Below are 22,079 nucleotides of genomic sequence, written 5' to 3'. Positions count from 1 at the left end.
GGCGGGATTCGCCGAGCGGCCGCTCAGAGCCGCCTCCTGCGGGTGCGCGGGGCAACCACCGGGGGGCGTCGGAGGGAGGGGGGCGGCAGGGCCGGGAACGGAGCGGGGGGACACCGGGAACGGAGGGACACCGGGAACGGAGGGACACCGGGAAAGGAGGGACACGGGGTGCGGGAGGCAGGACCCTTGGGGCGAGGGGCGGGACGGGTCCCGGGAGCGGCGGGTCCCGCCCGGCTGCTGGAGCCTGGGAGAGGAGCGGGAGCGCAGTCAGCCCTCGTTTGGGGAAGCGCATCCCCGCAAGAGCCCGGGGCTGAGCAGCGCGGCGGTGCCGGGGGGTGGAAACCCTTTAATCTCTGCTCTAATGAGAGCTGGGCGAGGAGCGGGTGTCTGGAGACCGGTTTTGCCGGCGGCTGGTGCCATCCCCGCCCTGGGAGCCGTGTTTGCATTCGCCTTGATGCCTCGTTCAGAGCATCGCTCCCACATGACCTGGATGCATTTCTGCGTCCCACGATGTCCTTTAATTTGGGAATATTATCTGTTCTTGGAAAGGTTAATTAAAATAAAGGAGTGGATCTCTCTTCCCATTTCTTCATGGCTTCATTTATTCTGCCTTTCATGTTTTGATCCCTTGAGTGCTTTGATCCCTCATTTCTGCCATCCTTAGATGGAAGGAAAAAAGAATACCCTGCCTGGGTATTCCTGGGTAAGTGTGTCCCTAAGTGACATAAACTGAAATTAGGGAAAAAAACCATGTTTTACAGGCTCAGGAGCTGCAGTGCCCAAATGGCATTGGCACACCTGGCACAACCATAGGCTTTGCAAGGGCCAGCAGAACGTCCCACTGGAGCCAAGGTGGCCATGGAAGTGCACAGATGCCCACGTGCTGTGCTGCAGGGTTGACAAGCACCAGGATAAGACCATCCCTGTGTGCTGCAGCCTGTGTTCCCAGGGCCTGCATTGCTCTCAAGGCACTGACAGCATCACTGGTGAAAAACTGCCCTAATTTGCTGCTCTTGTAATCAGGCCGAGGCGAAGCAGCAGCTTCTCCTGGCAGCAGCGGCTGCTCATGAATCCTCCTTGTGGGAAACCTTCCCAAGATTCAGCATGTGGAGAGGGCAGGAGAGAGTCCTAAGGCCTTGGAATAGCATCCTCTTCCACTTCGGCTGCTACCCCAAGCACAGGAGATGCCCTCTGTGCTGTTTTAATTGGTTGCTGCTTGTAATTAGAGTTTATTTGTATTAATTAACTTCAATTATCTGTTTGCGAGTTGCTCCAAGTACACCATCAACATGTTTAGAACCACACAGCCTCAAAGAGCCAGCTCCTACCTGAGGAAGCTGTGAGTTAAAACCAGACACACTGATAGAGTGTGCTCCAAAAATGCATCATTTTTTTTGTTAAGAAAACTATTGTGTAAACTTAATCATAATAGTTGGCTTAGCTGCCAGCCCACTGACTGACCAGCACAGGTAAATAGGACTGGTGTTATTAAATATTCTCATAATGATTCATTTTTCCTGGGAAGGCACAGGAGGAGCTGGGTAGTCCTTGCCCAGGAGAGCTGGCAGTGAGGGAGATGGAGGCAGGGACAGAGAGTGAAGATGAAACAGCCACACAGTCACTCTCTGACTTTTTAGGAGGCAAGTGGTTTTATTAAGAGAAGATCAGCAGAAGGGGGAGGGAAAAGGGAGCAGGAAAGGTCAAAAATTGGATGAGAAGACAACCAGGAGTTAGAGAGGACAGACACACAGTGAATTGGAGGGGTGGGGATTTGGGGCTATGGAGGGAGTGGAAGGACACCAGGACGGCCACACTCAGAATTAGCTCAGCTGCAATTAAAGCTGGTCACAACAGAGGCCTGATGCTCACCACAAGTGGCCTTTATCTGCAGTGATCAGCAGCAGTCATTATTCTGCTCTGAACTCAGTTGTTTATGCCGAGTTGTGTTTCCTGGAGAGACCACGATGCGTTGGCTCTGCACAGAAGGATGTAAAGTAGAGAGGCACATGCCCTGGGCAGGTGAGTGCAGGAAACTTCATGGAGCAGCAAGTCCTCAGGGAGAAACAGCATGGAAAAATCCCCAGACTGATGCCTTAGATTGGGATTTAAGCAACTGTAGCTGTTTATCTGAAGAAAATTGTGTAGATACACAAATAGCTCCACGAGGAGAAAAGGCAGGTACCCCACGAGCTGTGTAAGCCAGAGGGAACAGGCACAACCCAAACCCACAGCTGCAGGCTGAGCCAGACCAACTGAAATGAGAAAATAGGCGTTAATTTTTTAAAGAATAAAGTTGATTAGCTGCTGGAACAAATTACTGGGGAAAGGAAAATCTTCCCATATGATAGTGTTTTCTATTCAAGATAAGATGCCTTTCCTCAAACGGGCTTCAGCCAAGCATGTGTTCTCGGGTCAGCAGAGCAAGGATGGGGTAAAAGGTAGTGATCTCTGTGAAGAGGTGACTTTGTGGCCCCACCTAGATTTTAGGAAATGACTCAAATACTGTACTCTCCATGTGTATTTCTACATCCTTCCTGGATGGTGCTGCTCTGGGTTGTCCCCTTCTGAATAGCAGCTGGGCAAGGGCAGCCAGGGAATTACTCAGACCCAGCCTGTCTGATGGGGGTTTTTTTTGCCCTGTCCTGCCAGCCAAGGTGGGGTGTTTGTGCACGTGAGACTGGTGGTATTGGCCTGTGTTGGGTCTCTCTGTATTTGTCACCCCAGGTGGACATGAGGCTGCTGGAAGCCTGACTGAAGGGAGGTGACCCCAGGCAGCATCACCCAGTTGCTGCAGGGGCTCTTTCCCAGTGGATTGTGCTCTCAATATCAGTGCAGCTGTTTTTCAGAAAGCAAATTGCTCACTGCAGGAGTGAAATATTCTCCTGTTGTTGGAGTTCTGGCTATTCAAAAGTCAGTGTTATTTCTGCATGTTTGTAATTCTGAGGCAGTTTCAAAGGTGCAGTTTGTGCTGCCACTGCAAAGCATAAATGAACCCAAACAAACTTTCTGAAAGTTTGGACATGAGCAACAATCTAGAGAGAGCAATGTGGGTTCAGCTCATGTTCTCTGCCTGCTGGTCAGCCACCAAGCTCTGACCTACATTTGGGCAGCACCATAGAATTACTAGCAGCTACTTGGTGTTGGCCCTAAAGCAATTGCAGCCACAGCTGGGCAAGGAGCTGTTTCATCTTTGGACTGTGCTGTGCACAAGAAGGAGAAGTAGGGAATGCACACACAGAAAAAGCAAGAATCTAGTCTCATGTTGCTGCCTCTATGGAAATGAGGCAACTGCAAAATTTGCTAGGAGGAACAGGCACAAAAGCCAAGGGGTGAGATCTTCTACATATTAATGGTGATGGGAAGGAGGAGAAACAGGACTGACTGGTTTGCAGAGGAGATTGAGAGTTCCCATCCTGGGAATTATTGGGAGGATGTAGCATGGACCTGTCTGGGGACAGGTTCATTCCCTTTGCAAGCTGAAGATCTGGTGGTTCTGGCAGACAGACAGTCTGAAGGAGGAGATGAGGAATTAGTAAAGCAGGATTTCACCTTGAACAGGGGAGTTTGAGGGACTGTGGCTGACAAGGCTACGGGAGCTTTGTGCTTCCCGACTGAAATCAGTTGGTTTGGCTCCCTGCCATACGTCAGGGGACGAGGAAGGGAGATGAAATGTTCCTTGTCTCCTCCACTGATACCATAAAAATGCAGTGCATTGTGCTGGTGCTGTGGAAAGGCCCCTCCTTTGCCCAGCTGCTGCCTTGGGCACTACCCAAGCTGTGCCATTTGTGTGTCAGGACATGCCCTGTGACTCTGCCTTGTGTCCTGTCCATCACCCTTCCCTACAGGGCCCTATGGATGAACCTCATGGATGAATAGCAACGTGAGTGTGGTACTCGCATTTTTCCCTGATTCCCTTGAGAAACCCAAGTGAGGCAGCTGAGATCAACAGCAATGAAGAACAGTTTCCTTCCCTCAGTAGGAAGTGGCAGAAGAGAAGAAGAGAGCAGCAGGCACCTTCTGGTAGGTGATGGAGTGGGGGCATTGGTGTCCCTAAGGCAGCGCTCGTGCTCCGTCTGGAAACACAACGGACCAGCAAAACTGTCCCTCTCTGCTGTGTCCTGGCACAGTCCAGGCTCTGTTGGCAGGCTTGGGAGGAGCTTTAATGAAAACAAGTGTTTGGCTGGTGCTACTGTGGTGCCACAGACTTTAAGGAACAAACAGAGAGAGCCCAGCCCCTCTTTGATTAGTAAGTGCAATCTGCTGCCACAGCTGATGCTGGAGGAAAAGATAAGAGAGAGAAAAAGAGAACAGTTCTGGAGTCAGAATGAAAACACTGGGCAGAAGATCTGCAGGGGGATGAAAGGGAACCATTTGTTTGGAAATAAGTTGCTAGATCAGGCTTCCATGTGTGTCTGGGCAGCTTCTAATATTATGAGTTTATTCAGAGTTAAGACTTGTTACTGGAGTTGGAGACTCTTGAGAAGAGATGTCAGCCCACAGATTTAGGCAGTACCTGATCCAAGTCTGTCTTGTGCCAGTCTAAGGGCAATTTAAGGCTCTTTTTCAGTTTTTACCACTGATTTTGTGTTTGAAGTCTCTCTGTAGGAAGCCAGTGTGGATGCTCCATGATTCATTCCCATGAGGAATCATGATTTCAGGTACCCAGATGGTCGCAGAGGCAGAGGAGGGGGCAGATACATATTTTTACAGCAACAAGAACACAACTTCATTGTACAAATTTGGCCTGGCTTAGAAGATTTGGGAAATGTACAGCGTGATTATATATCTTTTTTTTTATTTTTTTTTTTCATGATTATTTCCTCTTGGCTCCTGGTTAGGCTTTAGGAACACTGAGGAAGGAGGAGGCTGCTGCCTGAACATTCCATCCCAGGACTCAGCCTGGTGGCTGCTCTGTGTGTTCCCTGGAATTCAGCAGAGTCCATTTATTGAGGCCAGCAGAAATAGCATCTCAATTCCTGGTTTCAGAGGAGATGTTAAGTAGGACATAGTTAAATTTGGGATTATTAGTGAGTGAAGAATGGTAGCTCCTTTTTTTTGAAATAGATCTTTGATAATAGATCCTTGGGCAGAGCACTATGAAGAGGATGAGACGTTTACAGATAGGAAACTTCTGATACAATAAATTATTGGACAGAAGTGAATGTTTGGGAGCATTTCAAGTTTCTATACATGCAGACCTGTCTGGCACCAAGTCCTGCAGTATTTCAGCTCAAGGAGTGTCTTGTTGATGTCACCAGTTCCGGGCTGGGTCACGTCCTGCATTGGCATCTCGGTCTACAGGAATTTGGCATCTCTGTTTTAAGGTTTATCAGAGATTTCCCTCAGACAGAGGTGCAGAGACATCAAGTTTCACATGGTCAGTAATCTGAAACATGCCCTCCCTACAGAATCACTCCCTATAGACGAAGGGAAGTCTGTGAATGAGAGACCTTGAAATGAGCTGTCTGCATAATTAAAACCCTGCAGTGAGATGAAATATGAGATGGAGGGGAGAGATAGTCGGAGGCACCGAGGAACAGAAGCGCTTTCAAGTATTTTGCTGCAGAGATGGCTGGAGGATTTGCCAGGGGGCTGATTTTGTCCTTGTGCTGTCCTTGGCCAGGTGACTGGTGCTGTGCAGCCGGGTGGACACGTCACTGACCCAGAAACCTCCTCGTGCCAGGACAGGTGGGAGCACTAACCCGAGCTTAGGCATGAGGCAGAGAGGGCTGCAGAGCTTTAAGTCAGAGCTAATCTCTATGTCTTGTTGGGCTGAGTTTTTGCTCATGGGTGGGTAGACCACAGCCCAGTTTGCTCTGGGCTGGGTGATGATCCACTTGTGCCTGGTGATGCTACGAAGGAGGCAAAAGGCCAAATGCTGCCACTGGGAACCAACTGTGAATTAACACACGGCGTGTGATTAATGTGCTTTTTAAATGCATTCGTGTCCTGTCGCACTGGCTGCGGATCTTGTGTCACATTTGGTGTTCTCAGAACATTTATTAGCCTTACAGATCCCTTGATTATTGCTTTCTCTTTTATAATTAAGCTATGAAACTCAGCATGGTGCAGCTTATGCAGTATTAATTCATGGCTGGCGTATTCTGCCTGTGCCCTAGGATAAGGCTAAATGCTGGCAGCTGGATTGCTCTCTGCACAGTTGCTATTCTGAAATTTCTTAATATGATTATAAAAATCACATTCTGAATGCATATGGGCAACTTGGGGCTGAGCACTGCCGGGAGCAGAAGTGGGATGTGGTCTGACTTCCTCAGGAGCAGGATCTGCCCCTGGCAGCGCTGGGAGACGGGCTTCCTCCTGCCCCAGGTGCTGGCTGATGCTCTCCAGGTGAACGCTGTTAGCTCTGCTCCGGTGCTAATGCAGCCTCACGTGCTTTCCACGCCCTGCTCGCCCTTCTCAGGACATGCCTGTGAAAATGTGAGCCTTGCAAATGAGTTCTGCTTCACTCCTTTTTGTCCTCCTTTTCTTCATGTGAGAGTCGAGCAGAATCCGGGATTTCCTGCGAGGCTGCGGCTCCCCGGCCCCGTTCTGTCGGCAGAAGCTGCCGTGGCTGTTTGAATAGTTTTCTTCCCGGCTGGTTGCTCCTGCCCCCAGCACGACAGTTTAACAGTTTGTGTGGCCATGTGGTGAACTGAACAGGGAACAAAAATAGCATTAAACATGTCTGGTTTACTTAATTTTTTTTATTTTCCCCTCTCCTGGGAACTAGTTGTGGGAGTGACTGTGCTGAAGAAACAGGAGGCTCAGTGCTACTGGAAGGGAAGTGACTGGAATGACCCAGCCCCAGTGCCCCAAGCACTGCTGGTCCAGAGGCAACAGTTGGAAGGCAGAATTCATGAAGTCTTTGCTGGTCTGGGTGTTGGGCCACTTGCTGTTTCCATTGGGTAAATCCAAGCAGCTCCAGCGGCTCTGCCCACATGTCTCTGGTCTCTACAGCTGCTGGAAGTCCTACCAAACTTCAGATGTGAGGACAAAGTGCTGAGGTGCCAACTACTGAAGAACACCCATGTCAGTGTCACACATCTGCTCTGGACATGAGGGAAGCAGCTTGGAAGCTGAAGGGTCCATGGACCACAGATTCCATAACAGAATGGCAGTTCCTCTCTGCAGTGTGTGTTACACACACCCACGCTGCACAGATTATTGATTATTACTAATCAAACCACTTCTGTAGGGACCCAAGTGCTGATCATCTCAAAGCTTCTGTTTCAAAAACCAGTGCCAACCCTACGTGCAGGATGTAAAGCTGTAGTGCAGAAACTCTTTGAGCTCAGACGTTTCCATGGAGATGAATCTTTGATCTCGTTGTAATAAATAGAGGGCGGAGAAGATGCTCCCAAACTAGGGAGGAAGGCAAGGCTGATCCCTACGGGGCAGAAGTTCTCAACAGGAATTAGGGTGACAGGAGGTTTCTCTCTCTCTCTGTTTTCCCCCTCCATGATGCCATGTCTGTGGCAGTGGCAGAGTTGAGCTCTCTGCCCGCCAGCACCGCAGAGCACGCGGGGGACGTGCCTTCCATCCAGCCAGCCAGACGGCACACTACACCTTTGAGCTGCCTAATCTAATGCTGCTGAAAAGTCAGACCTTTGTCTGCACAGCAATATTCACCCTGTGCTGCGGGATTTGGAGAGCAGTGACACGGGGTTTTAGTACCAGGACGAGACACACTCGTTTTCTTGGCTGTGGTGAAGGAATCTGAGGGATGAGAACAGCCAGGGAAAGTGCTGTGTTTATGGATAAAATATGGAGGGACAAAAAAAATCACATTTTACTCGTCACAGTGTGCAAAATAGAAGCGTTTACCATGCTGACACAGAGATAAGTGACCACAGGCAACAGCCAATTGGCTTTATCCACACGGATGAGCTTTGACCGCACCAAAAACTCGTGTGTTGTTAGAACTGTCAGCAGGATCAGGGCTCTTACTCCTGGCACTGGAAATAGAGGCTTCCGTGGATGGTGCAGAGGAGAATTTATTAGGAAAGGGTATAATTATCTTCAGTAGTCACTGAGAACTGCTGCTTGGGGTGACTGTGGCCACACACACTCTGGTAGGATGTTTCACGCTATGATGCTCTGCGTTGGCAGCTGAAGATGATCCCGGTGTTTGATCCCAGCCTGGATGTGCCGTACGGCTCCCAGGGGTGTGTTGTGGGGGGGGTTGTCCTGAGCTGTGTGTGCTGAGCTGTGTGTGCTGAGCTGTGTGTGCTGAGCTGTGCTCGCCTGTTTGTGCATTTCTCGCTCCGTTTGGCAGCCGGGTGGTGGCTTTTCCTGGTCACTTCTGCTCTGCTCACAGACCACTGACAGATCCGTCTCTTTGTCCCTGCTGCCAGCGTGGCCTCGAACAGGTTCTTCTGCAGCATGTAGGAGTACGTGGGGTGAGCAAGATACTGTGCACAGCCTGCTGCAATACTGCTTTTCCTCTTTTTAAACAAATAATCTTTCTTGGATGGGTTTTGCTGCCAGTTGTGCTAATTAGGGTCTCTTTAATTTAGGGGTTTGCAATACCGCACCCGGGTAAAATTGGTCCCACCACTCCTTTCACTGGAGCAAGTGAGCCCTTTGTGCCTTGCTGGATCTCAGGCTCCTGAACAACTCAACCATCACTTCATGTAATTTTAAATTTAGAGTTTAAATACTTTATTTATAAGGCTATGTGTTGTTTGCAGCTCCAAAATGTTATCATTTTTTCCAAATATTGCAGAAAGCTTCAGTGGTTGAACAAAGCCCACAGGTTCACTTTAGAAGCCGACAGGTGGGGGTTTCTGCTGATTTTGTTGTTGTTGTTTCACATGACTCTCTCTGAAAATGCTGTCACTAGCTCCCTGTTTGTCAGAAATGGACCACTTAGCTGAGAAAGACTTGTTGTTGTCTTATGTACTACTTCACTGGGAAGAAAATATGTTGAAGGAGAATGCAATATTAAAAGTATTTTGAATCACAATCACTTCAGCTGCTTTCAGTGGAGGCTTTAGCCTTGTTTTCATGGGGGTCTTTGTCAGAACCTAAAGCACAAAATTCTCTGATAGGTCAAAGTTAAGGTTACCAAACAGTAATGAAAACAGCATTTTTATCCTCAATTACATGGACAAGACAGGATTGCTGTGCAGCCACAACTGTTTTTCTCAGGGCTGTGACAAGTCTGTATGGATGCTGTCACTTAGCAACCATTGCCATTTGTGTTTTAACTGCAGCTTTTTTGTTGTTGGCACATAATAAGAGTTGTAATCATGAGATCAGTCCTCTCAGGGGTGTTTGTTACTGGGAGTGATGGGCTCCAGGGCTCACCTGTGCCCCAGCCTATAGGAGCTAAATCAGAAGAACTTCAAGTGCAATGGCTCATGCAGCTTAATAAGGGTTTATTTTTGAGCTGGCTTGGCTGGGGCAAGTCATGTTTCAAGACCTACAGCCTGGATTCACCATCTGCCAGACCTGGCTCTGCAGCTCCTTTGTGCTGGTCACAGCCCAGCTCAGAAGCTGGTTTGAGGCCAAAGATCAGTGGTGAGGGACCAGCCAGGACAAGCCTGGATGTCCCTGGGCACAGCAGCATGAGCTCCCTGCTCCCCTCTACTGGCCCAGCCTGAAAGCTTGGGGAATATGGGGTCAGTGGAGGCTGGAAATGTGAGACCTGAGAGATAATGAACTGGGAGAACTGAAGATCTGAAGGTTATCTACGTCTTAAAGGTAATTCCCACCTATCTTGCACTGACAAGGAGGAAAAATGGTCAGACCCGAGACAATTCAAGCCCCAACACTCTACAGGAGCTGTTTAAGGTTCTGGTTTTACTTTACACCTGGTCTGATCTAATAGAGCAACATCTCTCAAAGGAGTGGGTGCACCCTCTGACCCAGACAGTGAGCCCCTGCCCTGGCACAAGAGTTTAACAACCAGGCAACTGGGGAGCAACTTGGTTTGGATGGGTTTGTTTTGGAGGCAGCACTGTGAAAGGCATCTTTGCAGCCCTGTTATATGTTTATTATAATGTAAATAAACACTCTCAGCTGCAGAGACTCGGTATTGATATCGCAGACAGAAACACTGTTTTCTTTAGCTTTATTTTGCTCTGAGGTAAACCTTTGTGTAATTGCACCTGTGGTTCTGCAGGGAGTCTTGATGAGGACTCCCCATTTCCCCTTCCACCGGGGGATGAGGTATGAAACACACACGATGTGTGTGTTTCCTTACAGCTTTGTTCCACCTCGTTCAGACGGGACACACTGCTCCTTTGAATCCCATTTCTCCGTGTGCTGGCTTGAAGGTTAAAGGCAAGACCTGTCCTGTCTGTGGAGCAGCACAGCTGACGCAGGCTGAGGTCTGGCTGCGTTGAAGTGGTGCTTTATTTCTCAGCAGAGGACAAAAACCACTGCTCAGAAGGGAAATGACACAGAGCTGCTGCCACTGGTATATTTTTCCATTGTAAATTGCTGAGACCTTCTGCAGTGAAGTTGGTTGATGTGTTTCCTCTCTAATGCACAGTGGTTTTTAGAAGCCTTGATGAATATGCATTGAAAGGTAGAGCAAATTTTATTGGAGATGTACAGAAGAAAATTGCAAAGATGTGCATGAGTTGATCTGTAATCACAGGTCACATACACCTAAGCTAAAGCAATGGCCCTAGTCATTTATGGACCATTTTTTTACTAAGTTGTGCAATTAGTATAATTAGGCAAAGAATATTCTTTGTACTGTAAATGTCTAGTGTATTAAACCAGAAAATTAGCAGCCATTCTTTTGGCAGCTTTCATAAAGCCATTGCTTGTGTAGGGCTGAGCCAAAGATGCTTATTCTCTCCCGTGTCTGTCTGAGCCTGAGCAGTTAAAGGATAAATCCTTTCTTCAGAGCTTTGTTGGAATGTGTCGAAAGCAACTCTTAAGAATTTCATACCTGTGTACAGATCAGACAACATTACATTGCCTCTATGCAGATAAAGAGCTGAAATGAGCTTTGTAATCTTTTCCTTTCACAGTACCAGCCGCCAGAGATATAATTTCTTTCTGATCTGTGATGTTCTGCGTTGATACCACCTGGATTGCCATTGCCTGCTTTTCACAGCACAATCTAAAGGAAACGACAGTTCCGATTCTCGCTGCCTCTTGCGTTAAACGAGGCTCATGTCCGGCCACAGCCGCTGCCAAATCAGCTGGGGTTATCTTTGTGCGTGTGTTGGAAAAGCTCTCGGTGGTGCCTCCTGCAGGAACCGAGCGCAGCTACAGCGCTGACGGGGTGAACTCAGCAGTTTCCACAGAAATCCATCCCAAAGAGGCAGCTTTGAACTTTCTCCTGTGCCTGTAACAGCAGGTCAGGCAGCCCCGCTCCCTCCCCACGTCCCTGGAGTCCTCAGGGTGTGACAGGAGCGAGCTGGTGTGCAGTTTATGGAGTTATGGATGGCTGTTGTCGTGCTGGGAAGTGGTGAGTAGCAGCAGCACTTGTTGGAGTGAATGCCCAGGATGCATCTGGGGGAAACCAGTCTGCCAAGGACGGTCTCCTTGGGAGCTTATCTTTCCCCAGAGGGGCACCGTGACCACAACCCCTTGGCAAGACATACCACAGGGTGTAACTCCTAACCCAGCAGGAAGCTGTGTGGCTGGGATAAGGATCTTGTGGAGGTGCAAAACAAGCCTTGGTAAGTAAGAAGTGGGTTTAAAATGAGTTGGCAGTGTGAGCAAGTGGGGTAGGGCTTGTATGTGTCCTCAAATGTGCAAAGATGGGCATCCTAGACAGGGTATTCCAGCATGATGGATGATCCACATTGGTGCATGTTCACAAATCAGGTAGCTAAATTTCAAGCTCACAAATCCCATCCCATCATTTCCTGTAGAAAGAATTGTTAGTTTTTAATTTGCCTTCCTCTCCCTTAATCCCTCTAGTCCCTGGCATTTGTTCTGCACACTGTTCAGATGTTCATGATCCTTCCTGTCTCTCCCAATTATCAGGTGCAGGATGTCAGTGCAAACACCTCAGTGTTAATAGGACTCCACTGTAACTGGAGCAGCAGAGAAAACAAAGTAAGGCAAAGCTCAGAGAGAGAGGGAATCACAGAGTCAGCTCTGAGTCACATAATTGCTGGAGGTGGAGACCTGTTTTTAATGAAAGATGAAGCGAGTCATTAATATTCCTCCTAGAGATAAGGAGCCCTCCCAGTTTGTTATACATTTAAGTTTTAGTGTACAAGCACCCTGTGTATAAACATGACTTTGGACTGAAATTTGGCAAATGTTATAAACTTAATGTCACCATCACCCCAGCTGATTAAAACGAAAGAAAGTCCCATGAAAAATTAATAGGTCTGGGAGCTGAGAGACCTCAGTAATAAGCAGTGAGTTTCCCTTCTGTAACAACTCACTGTTTCAATTTGCTGATATCTGAATAATTCCTTGGAGTGTCCTGAACTGCACAGCCCAGAAATCACAAGTTTGAGCGCTGAATGGGAAGGAGCTGTTTACACAGCAACCTGCTGTCTCCTTTCCTGGAGCATATCTGACCTACTGTCAACACAGAATGCTGGTTTTGGAACTGTAAATCCCTTCACTAGAACTCCACAAACAATCCACGCTTCTTTAAAAGCACATCCCTTCCCTCTCACTAACCCTTTCAGTTTCTGAGACAAACACAGTGGCAGGAAAAGGCCTGAATTTTATTCTCCTCTGCCCTTTGCCAGGCGTAGACCCTGCTCAAGTAGAATTGTGTATCAGAAGCAGAGCTACCCTCTTCTAATAACAGCTGCTGGTACAACACCCAAGGGCTCTGTCACACATAAAGCTGTGCTGACTTCATCAAAAGGCTCAGAGTAAATCTTCAGCCTCACCAGCAAAAGATCCAAACTACATCTCACCCCATTGTATTGCTGCAGGGATAATATTGCAAGAGGAGATTGCAGAAGTCCTTTCACTGCATTAGATGCTACAGCCTCCATTAGCCTAAAATGAGTGTTGTGTTCCTGCCCCTACAGAGGCAGCAGGATGCTCAGTAACACCTCGGCGATGGAAAAGGAGACAGCATGGTTTGATCTACTGGTAAAGGTACTGCTTTTTTTTTTTTTCTAGGTTGAACAAAGCTTCTTAGCACATGGCAAGACACTGAAGTAAGTTGCAAACTAGTCTTTCCTCAGTTTTTATGAAATTGGCAATTTTTTCTCAGAAAAGTGTTGCCATTCACACTCGAGTTGCTGTTTTCTGATTGTTTGCCAAAGCTAAGCATAGATCAAATTTATCATGAAAAAGCTGCAGGTGTCAGTTTCTCTTAAAAGTTAAGAAACTATCCCAGTGCTTCAGGAATGGAGAAGCACTTGAAAAAAAAATCAGCAAAATGGACTTGCTTATGGCTTCAATTAAAACCAAAGTCAGCACGTTACTGTCGCTGCTGAGATCAAACAAGTATATGGTCTACAGGAGACAATTTGTAAGGCTAAGGATGATCAGCTTTTTGCTCCTTAAATCCCACCTTCTGCTCTAAAGGTCAAAACCAGTCTTCATCAGTTTTAGCTACTCTTGCTCTGAAAGGAGCCCACAACTTGTTTTCAGTCACTGTTTTGTTTTTTTCAAATGATTCCTTACAGAGGCACGGTCAGGTGCTTTCTTAAAAGACACACAACTTAAAAAAAAGAACAAATGCAATTCTCATGTTTTTACTTTGAAAAAGAAACCACCGTTTATTGCAAACTACACTTTTTAACAAAAAAAAATCATCAGTATTAAAGCAAAGATTTTCTAACCCATTTAACAGCTAACAAAACCACCCTTCTCCTCCAGAAGAAAACTGCTTAAGCACTGCTCCCTCAGAGCAAGAAATGTCTTCAGTAACAGTCGATTTCATTCTCCTCTATTGTCCCCATAGTAGCAAGGATGTCCTGTAAGAGGGACTGAGGGCTTTCTTCCACATGGTCACTACTTTTATTTAGCTCATCATGTAGCTCTAGTAAGTCTATTGCACCCAAAGCTACCATCATGCTCTCTGGATCTTGAAAATCCACCCCGTTACCACCATCTGTGGGAAAGTTCTGGGCCAGAGAACCCTGTCTTAGTGTCCTCTGTAACCAGGCAATGCCACGTCCTGCAGGTGAATCTTCAATCTCTTGTGGATTCTCCAAAGTACTCACTGGATAGAAATTCCCTCTTAGGCCAATCAGGATGTCACAGGCTCTCTGCCCCACTGGTTTGTCACAGTCACACAACGATCGAAACAAAAAGCCGAACAGTTTTGCTCGGCAGAACACCCTCAGCAGCTCGTTCTGAGGGGTGGAACTGGTGACTGCAGAGGAGACAGGAGCATAGGGGCACTCAGAAAGGCCAAGCTGGCAAATGGTCTGGCTACAGAAAACTTCAACCAGTTCCAAACCACCAAGTCTGACTTCCCAGTCTAAGTCATGCTCCACAGTTTGGATGACTCTAGAGACGAACTGCTCTGTGTCTTCCAGCTGAGCTGTGCAGCCTTCTCTCAGCCACTTGGTGAAGATGCTGATCACAGCCCTCCTAGGAAAGCCCTCAGAGTCTGTTGACAAGATTTCTTGAAGCTTTGCTACAGTGCTCTAGATGCAAAAAGACAAAAGAGAAAGCACAGTGAGGGGAGAAACATGCAAAGAAACAAGAACAGCAGAAGTACAAAATCTTGTTAAATCTGCCTGCATGAGCCTGCAAATGACTTGTGAAAAAAAGTTATAAGTAATACAGCAGTGCATTGATGGGTAGTTCTGCTTGTGCAGAGGAAGTTATCATACCTCTTTGTTATATTGATTCCCTGCTACAGGTGGTTCCGGAGCAAAGTAAGTAACGAAGGCCAGGTGTCCCACAGCAGTCACAGCACTCGCCCGCACGTAGCTCTCTGGATCCTCCAGCAGATTTTCTGTAAGCCTTGGCACCTCTGAGGACAGCAGACACTGCCTGAACCCATCCTGGTCTGTAAACAAGACAGCAAGCCAAAGAAGTGGGGCATTATTCTCTCTGAGCATGAAGCTGTTTCCAAAGCAAACAGCTCTTTGCGTCATACAAGGATGCCCACTGCCTGCAGGGACAGCTGCCAGTGAGACGAGCCTCTGCAGAGACCAGGCAGCTGCTCACAAGAGCACAGATGCTCTGTGTCAGGCTCCCCATTTCCCAGCAGCTTGGTGACTTTCAGTCAAGCTCTGCTAGACATTGGAACTTGGAAAATTGCACTTACAGTTGTTTTAGCAGCAAGAAAAAACTTTCTGCAGGCAAGCGGGGACATGGTTTGAGCCTCATCAAACTTATGCCTTTGTTTAAAGGAAGAAAAAGTAGTCCTCCTTTCTTGTTGTCAAGGCATGTGGCAGAGAAAACAAAAGGAACAGCAGCACTTAGAGGGGCTGCAGGGTAAACTGCTAATGCAGCTGAGTGTGCTGAATGCTTCCTTTGTGACCTGGGGACAACGGCAGTCGACAACTTCCACCATCACTGAGGTACCACAGGAAAATTAACATTGCTTCAGTGCTACCTGCTGCAGAGCCTGAGCTAGCAGTAAAGTGGAAAACCAGTAAATAATCCAGAGCATGCAAAGCAGGTCTATGTTTTTAGCCTTCTAAAGCCCAGCCCCCAGCCTGCTGATAGAAACCAGGCTCCACTGCAGAGCAAACTGAAAAAAGGGAAAGTATTATCTGCCATTAAGCACTGTCACCTGCCTTGACATACATGTCTCAACACCCTTCAGTTTAACTCACCAAAACTGCCATTAAGGCAGGCACAGCAATCTGAGTTCAACAGAAAAGCAGGATAAGTTTATTAATATTTTTGTCAGATTTTGATCATGATCTAAGAGTAAAAATCTTGACACTTCTTTCTTTTCTTAGCCCTCCAGTTACAGGTCAGAAGATGCTTTACCAGCCCGACTGACTTTCACAACATTAAAAGAAGTACTCTTTCAATCTGAACTGTTAAATCTTTGCACCTACCTCTCAAGCATTTAATTATGGCAGTGAGGAACTCCAGAGAAGAATCTCTTACTTCCCAGCAAGGACTGCACAAACGCTTCTGCAGCACCACAAACACATCTGTAAAAGCCAAGTGACAAGCCTGAATGGACATGAAAGGTAACAAGCCTTACTGAAGCCATCACTGTACAACCTCCACATCCCTTTGTCTGATGCAATCCCTTTTGCTCTGTGCTTCTACCAGAGTGCTTCAAAGCACTATTTGGGCAGCTAAACTTGAATTTAACATAACTGCGAACAAGTCAATCCTAAGTGCTTTGAGCAGGATAGGCAGGGAAGAGCAGATTTCATATATACTACTAGCTGCTGTTTGTCTCAAATAGTTTAATTACCTTCCAAAATCTTCTCAGTTTGTTGGCACTGACTGTTGGAGCAGGACAGTTCCTGCAAGCGCACCAACCACTTGGATGTAGCTTGAAAGGCTTTCTTTAGAACCTGAAACAATGTAAAGCAGATTTATTTTACTACAGGAGGAGGCAGTGTTGCCTTTATGCCATTAGAAGTAAAATTCATTTTAGCCTTAAACTTACGGAGCAATTCTCAGACTAAATGAGTACTTACAAAGAAGTAAGCCACAAATAAGTAGTGCTTATATATAATTTCTAACAAGCACGCAGAAAATGCCTGTCCTCAACTTATTATTCTGAAGTACCTCCAGCTTTTGATTTGCAGTTCTCATTGGAGTCATTTGAACAAGACAAAGCAAGAAAACAAATTCCCTTATGTAAAGAATTCAGTACTTCATGGCCGTGTCAGGTTGAGTTTGTCAGTGCTACTCTTAGATGTGATGGCTCCTGTCTTCTCAAGGACACTCAATGCATTGCTCAGTTACTCTCTCATTACAATTTTAGCTATTTCCCAAGCCATCCAGAACCAAGACAAGTCTCCTACATATTCTGATACAAACTGTGCTAAGAAACAACCATGGTCAGACAATTTCTCAGGATTACATCCCACCAGGGCAAGCTATTAGATATGGATGTGTCCTTAGTTCTGCACTCACAGTAGGGCTGGTGTTTGGACTCTCCAGGTATGCCAGAAGGACATCAAATAGACTTCCTATGAGTGTGTCACAGCCTGAAACCGAGAAAACAAAACTAAAGGACCAACACTGAGAGAAGGAGCATCCCAATCCCAATTCAACTGCTGAAATACAGAAAGACTCAGGACTGTAAGACTGTTTTGGAGGAGAAAGCGATGATTAACTCACCTTTTTTCTCTGAGAGTGCTGCAAGGACATCGAGAGCTGACTTTTGCACCCTGAAACAATTGATCAAGTTTCGGCTTATTGTGGTTCCCAGAGGGGAAGCAGGACTCAGGAGGCCATTACAGAATTGTAATATTGCCATGAGAGAGCGCAGCAAGGACACATAGGGTAAATCCACTCTTAAATGTTTCTAATGGGTGAGAAAGAAAAAAAAAAAAGAAAAGAGTTTCCTGCAAAAATTCCAAGTGTGTACAAAGAGTTTTTGGTCAGGAAGGAGTGAAATCTGCAATTTCTAGAGGGTTCTTAAGGTAGCACAATGTTAAGAAGCACAAAAACATTAACTTTGTTTTTTTTCACTGCATCAATAATTGCAGTAGGAGGTATGGTAACAAAGCTTGTGAAGATGGATTTAGAACTTACATGCAGTCCTTCTTTACAAGCCTCAGTATTGTTCTGTTTTCATATTTGAAAGGTTTTTGCTAATATTTGCTAATTTCTTTAATCTATGGAAGCCCTCACTGTCAACTCCTCTCCATGTTCTATTAAAGCTCTACTGAAAAAATTTGCAACCAATCTTAACACTGTCTTTCAAGGACCAATTTGATCCCCAGGCTTTTTTCCGCTCTTTGAACGTTACCAAAGACAGCAGCTTCTCCAGGTGAGCCAAGGTCTGACACAGGAGACCAGCACAAGATGTCTTGGAGGACAGAAGACTTTCAACAGTGACAGGATCACTAACAGACTCATCCAGCAAACCTAGAGGACCAGAGAAGGGAAGAGCTCGAGTTGTTATTGAGCACAAAAGACTGTGATTTTCAAAGTTAATCAAGATATTCAGTGATGTAGTATGAATATCCCTTCAAATGCAACTGTCAGTAGGATGCTGCACTTTATCACAAACACTGCTACTGTCCTTGACTTGTTCTACTCTTTCACCTCCAGTTTTGCCTGCACCAGACCCTTGAAATGCTGGCAAGCAGACTGGCCTCTAACTTTTCTCTCACAACTGTACCTGCATATTCCAGAGGCTGGGAGGCTGCTCTCAAAATACAGTCCATTGGCTGAAGTAGAACAGTCAGTGCCTGAATCCTCACATCTTGTGGGCTTCAAGGAGGAAATAGCAGTTACCAAAACAAGAACACTTCAATTCCTTCCCAAATGTCTGCCCCCAAATTCTGAACAGGATAATGATTTTTATGCAGGCTTTTAACCAAGCCAGCAATGACAGAGCAACAGAAGCAGTATCACAATTTGAGCCTTCTTCCGAGCTTCCCTTGCTAACTGAAAGCAGAGGAGAAATGGCTCTGGAATTTAGAAGGAGCTTTATCGAGGTATGCAAATAGAGAGTGGGATCCTGTGTAAGAAGGAGGCTGAGAGGGAAGTGTTTCTTGTCAACAAAATGGTGTCCTTCTATCTTAAAACATAAGTGTTACTTAGCCTGTAAACCAGAATCTGTATATGCTGTATTCATCTGATGATTCCTTGATACTTTTTCACTACCTAAAGGGCAGTTATGGAGCAGGTGCAGGCAGACTTCTCAGAGGTGCACAAGATGTGAATCTTAGATTGCAATAAGGTAGATTCCAACTGGGTACACAGAAAATACTTTTCATAGTGAAATGGAACTGGAACAGGTTGCCCAGAGAAGCTGTGGAATCCTCATCCTCGAGGATGTTTGAAGGGTGAAGGCCCTGAGCAACCTGACCTGTCTTTGAAGTGAACCCTGCACTGAACAAGAGGTTAAACTAGATCACTTCTACAGGTTCTTTCTAACTTCAGTTATTCTACAACTGTCTCCAGAGTCTCCAGATCCCTACTTCTGCTGGACAGAGTGAAAGTTCTTACACTAGCCAGGGTTTTTGTGAAAGGGAAAATGGAACAGACTACTGGATTTGACAGGCAGCCAAATTGTGTTCATCTCAGTCAACCTTGGCAGTATAGTTACTGGAGTTTGCTATTTCTTCCTGGAATTGGCTGGCTGTAGGTAAGATGCAAGAGTATACACATTACAAGCTACTGGCTCCTTTAATCTCTCTCTCTTTGAAACTATATTATCCTTACTATCAGTACAGTCTGAAGTCTGTTAGTTACTGGCGTGACTCTTGCCAACCAGTCTCACATATTAAACAATGTAACAGAAAATGCAGTGAGGACAAAAACAGTTCCTGGAAAGACAGCAGAGATCTTAGTACAGAAACATCTGCAGAGTGTAAAAATTTCATTGCAGTAAGTCCTACCATTTGCAGAGCTTCAGAAGTCCCACTGCCAAAGGACATGCTTGTACTGGGGTTAGGTGTTCCAGAGCAGAAGTTACTAATGCCCAAAAACTGCCTTCAGAGTCACAAAACACAGGGGACCTGAGAAGAAAGAAGTGTAAGTTATATATCCTATTACACAGTGGAAAACAGATATATCTGACCACGGGATGCAAGGTGCCAGATCCTTACCGTGCCACGTTAAGCAAAAGGTTTGCCAGCATGTGCTGTGCTTGAAGAGTCTCTTCCATCAGAAAGGATTCTATTTGCTTTGCTATGTCTGACCAAAGCACTTCAGTCCATGCAGCATAACAACTGCCAAATAAGCTGATTAACAGCTTTAGTGACTGCTCGATGTGAGAGGCAGAGCCGGACTGAAGGGAATCTTCCACGTGCTTTTTAATCATCTGGGCACACGCTGGCCACTCACAGTCCTTTGGGCTGAGAGGTTTAGATGTTTCAGACTCTACAGAGAAGGTGAGCATGTGCACCAGGAGCTGACTGGCAGCTGAAGCCACAAACAGGCTGGGATCCCCTTGCAGAGTGAAGATCACGTCCATGCCTCCTGTGGGAAAACAGAACAAGTCACTGGAGGAAAAAACAACGGCGTTCCTATGGTGAGGTGGAGCCTTGTTGAACTCCAGCCACGTGTGACTCTAACTCAGGTACCACACAGCTTTAAATGGTGGTGGTGGAGTTTCTTATCCTTTATTTTGGAGCCTCTACTCAAAGTCAGCCAGTCCTTAACAATAAGCAAACAAAATAAGAAAACTGTTTGCAGATCCTCAATGACTTTGGTGCTTTGACAAATGGCTTATTTTAACTCTTAAATAAATGAAGACTCGTCTCGCTCATTTGACATGTGAGCAACTGGAATTTGACATCTGAGCAAACACCTGACTGGAATGGAAGGGACACAGAGAATCTGGGGAGTGAGTTAGCAGAGCTGGCAGTACTCACCCCCGCTGCAGAGGAAGTGCAGGGCAGGTTGGTGGTGCACCATGCTGTGCACTCCCTTGACCCAACCGCTGCGCACCGACGCGTCCTCCCACACTGCACGGCCCCGGGGCCCGTCCTGGCCAAACAGCCTCCCCAGCAGCTTCTCCTGCTGAGGCCAGAGCAGAACACAGAGGAAACGGTGAGCAGAGGGGCTAAAGGGGAGGGAGGAGGCTGCTCTGTCCTCCAGGTCAAGAGTATCGAGTGTAGTGAAAGATTCTCTTGCTAGAAGTACCACGAAAATAGAAAAATTTCAGAATGCCAGGCTTAAACTCAACGTATGGCTCTCTCAGGGATTTAGCAACAGAGTTGTTCAGTACCAAAACTGCTTGTTTTTCAGGTGCTAGAGACAACTTCTGTATATCATGAGTTGGTATACATCAACTTATATGGAATGGAACTTGAATAGAACTTATCAGTTCCATGAGACTGCTCTATGCACTTATACACATCTCTTCCCTGAACGAAGCCTTTTGGGTTTTGTACTATAAATGTATTTTAGTGTAGAAAGTAGGGCTTTATAAAGCTCTCTCATTTTTGCAGAGAATCAGAAACTTCCTGTCAACCTACTATAGAGGGAAAATGACATGTTAGTGCAGTTTAAATCTACAGGATCAGTCCAGGGATTCAGTGTTGTACAGTCACTGCTCGGAGGCAGAGTTATCCCATAATCCCAGGTAGCTGACTCACCTGCAGGTGCTGGAAGCGGTTTTCAGAGGCAGCGAGTATCCCAGCCAACTGCAGGGTGAAGGACAGGATGCTGGGGCTGGGCTCGGGCAGGGCCAGCACGGAGCTGATGAGCTCTGTCAGACACGGGTTGTCCTGCACCAGCTCCACAGTCGGGTCTAGTGGTGCCAGAGAACAGCAGGTCACTGCCAGGACTGTCCTCTCCCACTGAGGTGATTCCCTGAGCTGAGGTAACCCCTCACAACTGTTAGAACTGAGGAATTTGGGTCCAAGCCCAGCGTTTTCAGGTGTCTCCGAGGGGACAGCACCTCAGAGGGTCGTGGAGTCTTCCTCTCTGCAGACATTCAAATCCCACCTGGACGCGTTCCCGTGTCACCTGCTCTGGGTGGCCCTGCCTTGGCAGGGGACTGGACTGCAGGATCCCCAGAATTCCCTTCCAACCCAAATCACTTCGTGATGGACCTTCCCGCACGGTGCTGACCCGCCGCCCTCCCTCCCCTCGGCCCGGCCCCCGGCGCTCACCGAACCACGTCAGGCTGCGGAACCAGTCCAGCAGCTTCTCCAGGCAAGTGTCGTCGAGGCCGGGCTGCCGCGGGTCGGCCAGGGCGGCGCATACGCCGGGCAGCAGGACGGCGCACTCGCGGGTCATGGCGAAGCGGCGGCGGGCCCGGGCCACGAACCAGGACTGGGGGCCGGACATGGCCGGGGGGCACCGGGACAGGAACAGGGACCAGCACTGGGACAGGAACAGGGATCGGCACCGGGACAGGAACAGGGACCAGCACTGGGACCGGCCCCGGCGCGGCCGCACCGCGAGTGTCGCAAAGGGGGCGTGGCCAATGCTCGGTCGGGGGGCGTGGCCTAGCCCCTGTGGGGGCGTGGAGCTCGCGCGCCCCGCGGGCGGGCGGTGAGTGCGGGACCCGGGCGCAATCTGCTCGCGGTTGTTCCGCTGCTCGTCAGGAGCTCCCGGCGCGC

General features: G+C 47.4%; 1 protein-coding gene across 2 annotated transcripts; it reads right to left on the bottom strand.

Moving 5' to 3' along the window:
• Positions 1-13,643: 13,643 nt before the first annotated feature.
• Positions 13,644-22,035, bottom strand: BRAT1 (BRCA1 associated ATM activator 1). Of its 2 annotated transcripts, none has more exons than XM_064673174.1 (13): positions 21,627-22,035; positions 21,108-21,262; positions 20,382-20,526; positions 19,614-19,986; positions 19,404-19,523; positions 18,179-18,270; positions 17,804-17,922; positions 17,170-17,356; positions 16,963-17,036; positions 16,292-16,394; positions 15,921-16,019; positions 14,736-14,914; positions 13,644-14,546 (listed from the first exon to the last, which is right to left on the bottom strand). In XM_064673174.1, the coding sequence occupies exons 1-13, from the start codon at positions 21,802-21,804 to the stop codon at positions 13,815-13,817; spliced, it is 2,556 nt and encodes an 851-aa protein (XP_064529244.1). In that variant the 5' UTR covers positions 21,805-22,035; the 3' UTR covers positions 13,644-13,814. The 2 variants fall into 2 exon arrangements, with proteins under 2 accessions (XP_064529244.1, XP_064529242.1); XM_064673172.1 differs by having other exon boundaries at positions 20,382-20,529; positions 21,627-22,034.
• Between the last annotated feature and the right edge of the window lie 44 nt (positions 22,036-22,079).

This window comes from Pseudopipra pipra, chromosome 16, assembly GCF_036250125.1.
Source record: "Pseudopipra pipra isolate bDixPip1 chromosome 16, bDixPip1.hap1, whole genome shotgun sequence".
Lineage (NCBI taxonomy): Eukaryota > Metazoa > Chordata > Aves > Passeriformes > Pipridae > Pseudopipra > Pseudopipra pipra.
Note: the sequence above shows the minus strand (reverse complement) of the source record. Positions and strands in the feature narration are given on the sequence as shown.